Source organism: Dromaius novaehollandiae, chromosome 7 (assembly GCF_036370855.1).
Source record: "Dromaius novaehollandiae isolate bDroNov1 chromosome 7, bDroNov1.hap1, whole genome shotgun sequence".
NCBI classification, from domain to species: domain Eukaryota; kingdom Metazoa; phylum Chordata; class Aves; order Casuariiformes; family Dromaiidae; genus Dromaius; species Dromaius novaehollandiae.
The window spans coordinates 7,063,993-7,073,321 of NC_088104.1; the positions used below are offsets into that span (position 1 = coordinate 7,063,993).

The window sequence follows — 9,329 nt, forward strand, 5'->3', positions numbered from 1 at the left end:
GTATTATTGATGGTCTCTTTGAGGATAATATTTATATCAAGTACAGCAATGACATCTGTCATGCAGAATATATTCAGAAAGAAAACAGGCAAACAGCATATGTCTAAACTAAAACAAAACTGTTCAGTATAATTCAGAGCACCAGTAAGCCACTCTTTCTACCTGCACAATCTTTAAAGACTCTGGATGTGAGACCCTGCACTTCTGTTCTGCAGGACCACCTGGCATGCCAACTGTCAGCAGGAATCTTAATGAGAGTGACTTATCCTTTCAGAGTGATATTCCCATAGGCACCCAAAGAAAGGTCAAATAGTCTTTGTAGAGGGTTTTCTGTGTCTGAAAGCTTGCTCTTTGGTGTGCAGTCTGTAACATATATAAAAGACTCACCACATAACAGAAACAAGACAAAATTCTATAGGATATAAATCCACAAGAAATACAACTCTTTCTTATACTCACGACATACATGAGACTCTCATATTCTATGCAACCCCATAACCCAAATACCTGTCAAACATATTTTATATGATCATAACTACACTGACAGAGCTAAAAGTTCATACCAAACACATGATATTGGCATCACTCCATGTTTGCTTGGTATTATAACATACCCTTTTAAGCTTTCAGACTGTAAACTGTTTGCCATAGTTCACCTGTTATTCAATATACGGTATGATTCCAGCTCCGGAGAAGCACTGAACAGACATATCAACAGCTGTTGATTCAAGACTCTGAAACACTGTTTTCAATGAAAGGAAGTGTTTTCCCAGAAAGTTCCATTTTGGGCAGATCATTGGTTTGGTTTTTCTTTTATTTTTTACAATTTGTGAAATGTTCTGCTTTTTCTTTTAGGTTTAATTAGTAATTGATTAAAGGAACTTTTCAGAAAGTTCTCCTTATCCATATCTAAAAAAAGATAAAAGTAGTATATATACATCTGAAACCTCCACTGCCTCAAATGCAAGCAGAAGGTCAGAGATGAGATGACTTTATTCTAAACTGCCTTTCCCACAATTCCGCTACAAGGACCAAAGGAGACCCTAATAAACCTCTGAAGTATCTACGGGCTGATTTAATTTTGTTCAAACTGAAATAGCACTGTAAAGGTCCTCTCCAGCTCAAGAACAGATAAACACTGTCTGTCTTGCCAGATGCTACAAACAGCCTGTGCATCATGCTCTTCACTGGTACAGTCTGCACATACCTGTTTAAATCTTTTTTAAATCTTTTGGGCTTTTTGCACATGCTGAGCTGGGTTTAAGTAGGGCTTAAAGTCTAGTTCTGAATCTCATACAAGTGTTATATATGGGTGCCCTTTGCATTACTGAAAACATGCCTGTAAACCAGAGCCATTCCACAGAAGAGTTCCAGCATATCCACTGCCATTTCTTATACTGGAGCAGGGGAGACAGGTATTAGGCAATACCAGTAGTGCGGGACACTGCTGGTCAGCTGCAAGCATACCTGGACACATGGCTAAGCATTAGTGCCTCACATGGCTGTTAGGCCGCACTGAGAAACGTGGTTGCCATCACATGGCTCCAGAATACCTATTTCTCTACATGGCACGCTAAAATACTACTAAACTATCATGTGACTTATAGCACAGAAAGGTTGGACTTATTTATGACATAGATTGGAAAATGAAATAGCTTTATAGTTCTTATACATTCACACACACACTCCACTTCAACTTCTGCCACAAAAACGGAGAACGTAAAGGCATTTTACCCTGATGCCCTCTCTAATATCCATGTGGTATTTCCAACAGCAGCTGACAACTGGCTTCACAGTCACATCAATCTGGAATCAAAGGGATTATTAACCAATGAGGACCAATTGATGTATGCTGCATTTGCACCACTGAGCAATTATAAAACAACCTTAAAATTTTGCCTGTGGTTCAGTGGATTATCGTTCTGATTATGGCATCAGTTACACTGCTGTAGGTACAGATTAACTCTACTGGCAACAGTGAAGCCAGTTCTGACTTGAACCTGTGTGACTAAAATTGAATCTGTCCTTTAATCTAATTTAAACTATGGAATGATGATCACAGACTTCGTACTTAACAGAAGCATAAGTGTTCAATTGAAGCACTAAGAAGAATAAAGTGAAGTATCTAAATAATGTCAGTTTTTGAGTATCTTCTTAGGAGGACACTCAAGAAAGTATAAAGAGGGAGAGAAACCATACAAACAACTTCAGCTGCGGTTATATTACAGAAGCTCCAGTAATTATACACTCAATTATATTTCTTTCATGGTTTTTTGGATATCTTTGTATTTGTCATCTCTAAGCACTTGAAAGAAACCTCTGAAAATACGTTCCTTAAAGTATCTACAAAATCTTGTGCAGTGATGCTCTTCATACAAGGATACTGTAAGTTGACTTACAGAAAACAAGAATGAAAAAAAGCTTTCTTTGCAAGATCTAGCAATTGTGGGGAGGGGAAGATGGAACAAATCAAATGGCAATAAGCATTTTGAAGTCTTTGCAACAGTTGTTTCACACTCAAGCACTCGTCAAGTGGACAACTCTGCACCTCATGTTCATGTTCATTATTACAGCAGCCAAGTATTTTTTAACAACTAAAACTCAAGTTACATTTCTATAATAGCATTCCACCTCTATTCAGAAAAAAATTGGGCTGTATGACAGTTCTATGCCACTTTAATAATGTAAGTTTAGGCTTACAGCTCTCAATAGATGAGAAAATCCTAGGGAAGCTAGAAAAACTAGATTTTCCATCAGAGATCCAAACTGCTAAACTTGGATTGTAAGATCCGAAAAAACCGACCTAGCAAACCATTAGTCTCTGAAAAGGCAAAATATGGGGCAAGGCATCACACAGACTGACCATTACTCTGACAACGCCTAGAAGTGAACAGAAAAAGCACAGGTTGCTTATGCTTTGTCTCAAAAAAGTCTGAAGAGCCCACTGCCCTTTGCTGGATGATCCTTCAAGTCTCTCTTCTTTATAAAACCAAACAGAGCACATTTTAACAGTCTATGCTTGAGGCTACAAAGGCATGGATTAACGTGGCCAAGTCCAGGAGCGCAGAACGGCCCCTCCTAGCCAGCCAACCAGAAACACAAAGACAGGAGTAACCACAGCTTTCATCCCAGTGTCCACACTCTAAACGACATGTGGGTTTCCAACTGTACTGACAAAGAAACTCAGCCTCCAAACCACACACCACAGCTGAATGCTATAGACAGTCATCCAAACCACCACACCAATCAAGACAGGTTATTATGGATTTAATAAGTAATGAAATAAGGAAGCAGTGGGGACAGCTCCAGCTGCATTCAGCTTTAATGAACAAAAATCTCTGCACGAATACTGCTCACAAAACATTTTGTTTCTGAGGGCAGCTATACTGTCCTTACATTGTTCCAATTTGACAGAGAAAAGAATATGCCTTGTCATCATTCCACTGAATACAACCACCACCAAAAATTACTTCTGAGGCAGTTAATAACAACTTTGAGAGTATCAGCACAATCTTGTAAAACACTACTTAGATTTGGCAAGTTTAAATGGCTTTGAAATAACAGGTGAATAATATATTTGGATTTGCCTCCGTGGGCAGCCAGAGCAGAGAAAATTACTGTAAGACAAATTTTTGACAAAAACTCAAGATAAACAACTCAGTTGCTTTTTGTCAAGAGTAACAGAGTGGGCGTTAAATAAAATTCAGTAGGCAGAATGTCTCTGGAGTTTAACAAGGCCTCTAGCACACCACCACACAGAAAACTCATTAACACAATAGAGAATCATGGCACAGATCAATTCAGATGAAGAACAGAGATTGTAAGTGCAGAGACTGCAAGTGAAGAGAGAAGTGTCATGCTAAATCTGACCGCAAAGACTATCAAGAAGGGACTTGTTAGATCCTGTATTAATCAACTATCAGTAGTCCAGGGCAAAGCTGCTACTGCCCCTCCCCTACCTGGGAAATTGCACTGTGGTAGAAGACTGTTACCTCTGATAGTTCAAAATGTATACAGAATATTTATTAAAATCCGGCCTTCCAAGGTTTACCATCCCATCTGACATGACTTAAACACACAAAGCCTTAAAGCCACATCTTGTTTAACCTTTCATAATTTAACATGCCTGTGCAAGTCCTCCTTCTCCAAATAAATTCTCTTGGACCGTTCCATATTTGACTACTCCTCAATCTTTTCTCCTTAAAATCATTCTCTTACAGGACACTTCTATTGCCTAAATGCCATTTAAAAGATTCTTTGTTCAACATGTATTTTATAGCAGTCACATTTATTAAGAACTGCAATAAAAACAACTCCATCATCCAGATTCGTTGTGAAGGACAGTTGTCACAGCCACCCAAAGTCACACACAGACAGACACATAATGAATAAGATTTTGTTGAATGTATTATTCTTAACTATATGCACACTTCCAGTCATCAGTGTTCTTTATCTGTTTCTCTTTGTGAGATTCCTTTGGACTCTCCTTTGAATCTGTCAGATCTGACAGAAATATCTCATGTACCTGCTTTATCAAGTAAGTACTGAATAAGAAGTATCCTGGATATTAACATGCAAACAAGAATATCACAGATATTCCTTGCATGCCTGGTGCCTTTTGACATAGGAGAAGAGTTTAATTAAGTAGCTTTCACATACAGCTAACACTTGCACTCACGTCAACACCAAAATTCAGGGTAGTCACTACTCCTCCTCTATGAGCCTCCCCCAGTAACGGTCACACAGCTGAGGCCCACAGGGTACACGCTCCTTCCCTCAGTCAGCTAACGGAGGATGGAGCTCTGGGAGAAACAGCAACAACAACAGCAGTGTTTCCTAACGGTGCTCGGCAAGGCTGAGCCAGGCAGGCAGCGAGGGTGACGCATGCTGGACCCCGCGCTTGCTCCCGCAGCCAGAGGCGCAGACGGTTCAAAAGTCCCGACAGCAGAATTTCCCTGCCAGCCCCCACGGCCCAGGAGCCACTTGAATTATTCACAAGCTGCATGTGCACAGATGGCTGACCTGTGTTTTGAATGCTTGCTATGGCGATATTTGCCAAGACCAAAATTCAAACCAGTAGGTCTTAATGAACAGTGAATGGCTCAGAAATCTATATGACAGATCTATACTACTTTTGACTGCAATAATACATTCTCTTACATGTGTGCAATATCTTTTATATATATATATATAAAATGACTTTGATCAGGAACACAATCAAAAGTGTAGACCTCCAAAAACATGACATGTAGCAACAAGAAAGCCATGGACCAACATCTGCTAGAAAGAAAATTAAGAACCTTGTTAGGTAAATGTTTTCTTAATGCATCTATAGGATTATGGTGTATTGCTGCTCTTGAATAAACAGGGAATCTAAGAGAAGCCAGTGGGATCTGAAGGTGCCATAGATGTTTAAGTATTCTTTCTTAAAGGTATTTTTGTCTCTAAGTGTCTTTTTTCACAAGTGAAACAATTTTTGATCAAACTTCCTATTTAACGTAAATATATTAGGAAGGCTTTTTGACTGTGACCACAAACATTCTTGACATGTATTTATTTCTTTATCATCTAATTAACTTGTTCTCTTCAGAGGCACAGTTTTTCCTAATTCTCTTTTTCCAAATACTTCTTTATTTTATGTGCTTTCTATTAGCACTGTCCTTTAAAAAAGGCAAACCAAAGAAATACTAGCCACTAGACTGCAACTGTATCAAAGAGCTATTTGGCATTCTCAGTCTTTTGAATATGGTTAAACATTTCTTTACATTGACCTCAGATATCTTCCTCTGTGTAGATGAAGACAAATTTCAGTCAAAACCTTATCACTACACATAAAATATTACCCACTATTCGGCATTACATTCATGCAGCCCCATTCTTGCTTGTTATTAGCAATTCAGCAAATTGTAAAAGAGGAAAAGGAAAAATAAAGTAACAGCAATCCTCCCTTACTGCAGCTTCCTTGAGGAATATGCTCCCCCTAGCACTTGCATAAATGTTATCCCGATCAATAATCTAGTAATTAAACTCACCAGTATTTTGGCCTGTTGACAAGTCTCCTTATCTGAAAAAAACATTTCTTGCTCTACTTTTTCAAACTGTCTTGGAAACAGAACAAGAATCATTCAGCCACCCCTTTGTCCTTAACTCCTGAATTAGCTATTGCTGTAATGTCAGTGAAAATCGTTTTGTTTTTCTCTGCAGACACAGCATCATTTTATTCCTGAGTATTGCTCCTTCCTTTCTCATTTTGCCAGTTTATCAGTAAGTCATAAATTCTGATTTTGTTAATAATCCCAGCAGTATATCTGGGGGTTCTGAAGCTGCTGGGAATTTTTTGTTGAGGGCTTCCCCCCCCCCCCGCCCCACTTCCAGTAATAAAAAAAACCAAAGAAACTGAAATGCTAAGGACAGGAAAATACTGGTAAGCAAATGACTGAGTGTGACAAACAATCAATTACCTACACTGCTCAGCTACCAGAATAAATCAAGGGTGAAATCCTGCCTCCATTAAAGTCAATGGGAGTTTTGTCATTGACTTCAATAGAGCTAGAATTTCACTCTAGAAATATTGTATGCATGTAAACTGAAAAAACTTGCATAGAAGGCAACACAAGCTTAGATTGCAATTTCATTTTTGAAGGAAACCAAGAGAAGTACTTTAACTAAGTAATAAAATTCAGCTTCAGGATATTCTCGATCATTTACTTTTCAAAGGGTTATGCAAAGAATGATCTTTTCATGCTACAAAAATATGATAGTTACAGTCACATACTCCAGGGCAAGCTACCACTTGCGTGACTTTGAACACCGCTCTGCCCAGCATCAGCATCAAGCCAGCACTGCTCGTCACCATGCTACAGTCCGGGACTGGAATAATCCGCTGACAAACAGCAGACTGCTCGTGCATTCTCACCTCAAACCTCTGCCCAGAGGGAAGACACAACGAGCTTTAACCGGCATTTTGCCATTCCAACAGATGGCCATAACACATATACGTGGTCTCTCGACTGCCGGTACTTAGCTGAATTTGGAGAGGACATGACTCCCAGCCAAGTATGTCAAGGCAGCTGTCTGTCCCGAGCGTACGCACCCATGATTAGAGAGAGATGACTCTGCTAATCCAGCCCTGCTTTGGGAAGAAGGATTAATATTTAGACAACAGCAACATCACGAATAAGCTTCTGGGACCATATAAAATAGTCAGTTGAGGATGCTTACGCAGGTGGAGATGATTCATCTGAGAAAACCCGCACGGTGACCTTTTGCAAGCTTCAGCGCGCAGACAGGCTGTCAATTTTTTATGGAGAATAGAGGTATAATAAACTAGTGCTTACCGTGACCTTTAGTAAGTAAATGGCCGAGGTAGGCATGCATTCTGAACAGAGTGAGACCTGGATTTATAGGTATGCCCAGCGCCGGCTGGGGCGTGTGACGAAGCCCACCCCAGCGCTCGGTCCACCAGCCCACTCGGGCTAACGCAGAGCCCCCGGTGGAAACGCCCTGCGCCCCGGGAGGAGAAGCGGGAGCGGCTCACGCGGGGCTGGGGCCGCGCTGGCCCCCTCACCCGCGCACACAGCCCTGCGCCCGCAGGGAGCCGCGCACTTGGCCACACGCCTCACACTTCGCGCCGCGCGCGCGCGGCCCCGGCGGCCGTTTAACGGTCGCGGCGACAGGTGCGGCGCGCGCCGCCCCGCCCCCCCCCGCGCCGCACCCCCGCGCGGGCGGCCGCCGTGCCAAGAACGGCCCCGCCGCGGGGAGGCCGCCGCCGCCGCCCGGGGCCGCCGCCCGGGGCCGCGCGGCACCTGCCGCGCATAAAAGTCATGGGGCGGCGGGGCGGCGGGCGGCGCCATGAAAGCCAGCGGGGGGGCGGCGGCGGCGGGCGCGGGGCAGCCCCCGGCGGGCAGCGGCGCGGGGCTGCCGGCGGGTAGCGGGCGGCGGCGGGAGCGGCGCGGCGGCGGCGGGGGGCAGCGGGCGGCGGCCAACGCCCGGGAGCGGGACCGCACGCACAGCGTCAACACGGCCTTCAGCGCGCTGCGCACGCTCATCCCCACCGAGCCGGCCGACCGCAAGCTCTCCAAGGTGGAGACGCTGCGCCTGGCCGCCAGCTACATCGCGCACCTGGCCAACGTGCTGCTGCTGCGGCCCTGCCCGCAGCGCCCGCCCTGCCCGCAGCGCCCGCCGCCGCGGCCCGTCTGCACCTTCTGCCTCAGCGCGCAGCGCAAGCGGGTAAGGGGGCGGCGAGGGCGCGGGGGGGGGGGCTGCCTCGGTGGGGAGGGGTCAGCGCCGGTGGCCGCGCCGGTCTCTAACTGTGTTTTTCGGGTTTTTTTATTTGTTTTGCCCCCCACACACCCAGCACCGGGATGGAGAGCGAGCGCTGTCTGCTTGAGCTGCGAGCGGAGGCCGAGGCAGCGGGAGGCTTGTGCCCGCCGCGAGCTGCTCTGCGCTTTGGTTTGCGTGGCGACGGGCTTGTTCGGGGTGTTTTGCGAGCGAAACTGAACACTGTTGAGACAGTTGCAGCTGGCGTGGCGGCTATTTTAGTGCGAGAAATGTTAAACCCAAGCAGCCCATACCCGGTGTCTCCTAAACCTGTGTCACATGGTGAAACTTGAACGTGGAAACATGCGGCGTCCCCGTGTCAGGGGAGGCTGTCACAAACACATCGCCACGCGCCGCCATGCCGCCCACTCCTCCAGTTGTACCCCATTCCTGCGCGCGTGTGGCGGCGACAGCTGACGGGCCCGGCAGGTTGCAGCGACGCTGGAAGATGCTTCGAGGTGTTCGCAGAAAGTTGGGAAACCATCAGCGAAAGTACCGCGGTTCGGCCTGCTCGTGGGCACAACCGAGGGTCCCAAAGGGACGTAGGCAGGACGGAGAGGGAGATGGAGAAGCCCTGTGCAAGCGATGCTTTTTCTTAACGGTGCGAGTTGTGCCAGTCCTTTAAATAGCATGGGATGTTCCTAAGTCCGTCTTTAGTGAGCGCAGAATAGGGAGGGCTCTAAATTTATCCGTAGCCCAGCTCCTTCCCAAATTGTGCCTGTGCATCACTAATGCCATTTTTCTCCGCTCAGTTTATCAACCTGTGTACTTTTTCTGTTCTCTTAGAAGTTTAAAAAGTAAATGTGCATGTTATGTTTCCTATTTTGAACATAAATGAAACAATAGGCTAAAATCTTAAACCTCAGTAATGGGTTAAAAAAATGAAGCTAGTTTAATTTTATGTTTTTTATATATATATTTAATTAGGGCTTAATTAATCTTAACTTTTTACTTTATGAGGCACTCTGTATTCTTTAAAAGCTTGGTAACTGCAGTTCTGAGACATGCTG

At 44.5% G+C, this 9,329-nt stretch overlaps 1 protein-coding gene across 1 annotated transcript; it reads left to right on the forward strand.

Moving 5' to 3' along the window:
- Nucleotides 1-7,851: 7,851 nt before the first annotated feature.
- On the forward strand, nucleotides 7,852-9,120 carry LOC135328929 (basic helix-loop-helix transcription factor scleraxis-like). The gene is made up of 2 exons (XM_064515495.1): nucleotides 7,852-8,229; nucleotides 9,106-9,120. The coding sequence occupies exons 1-2, from the start codon at nucleotides 7,852-7,854 to the stop codon at nucleotides 9,118-9,120; spliced, it is 393 nt and encodes a 130-aa protein (XP_064371565.1).
- The last annotated feature ends 209 nt before the right edge of the window (nucleotides 9,121-9,329 follow it).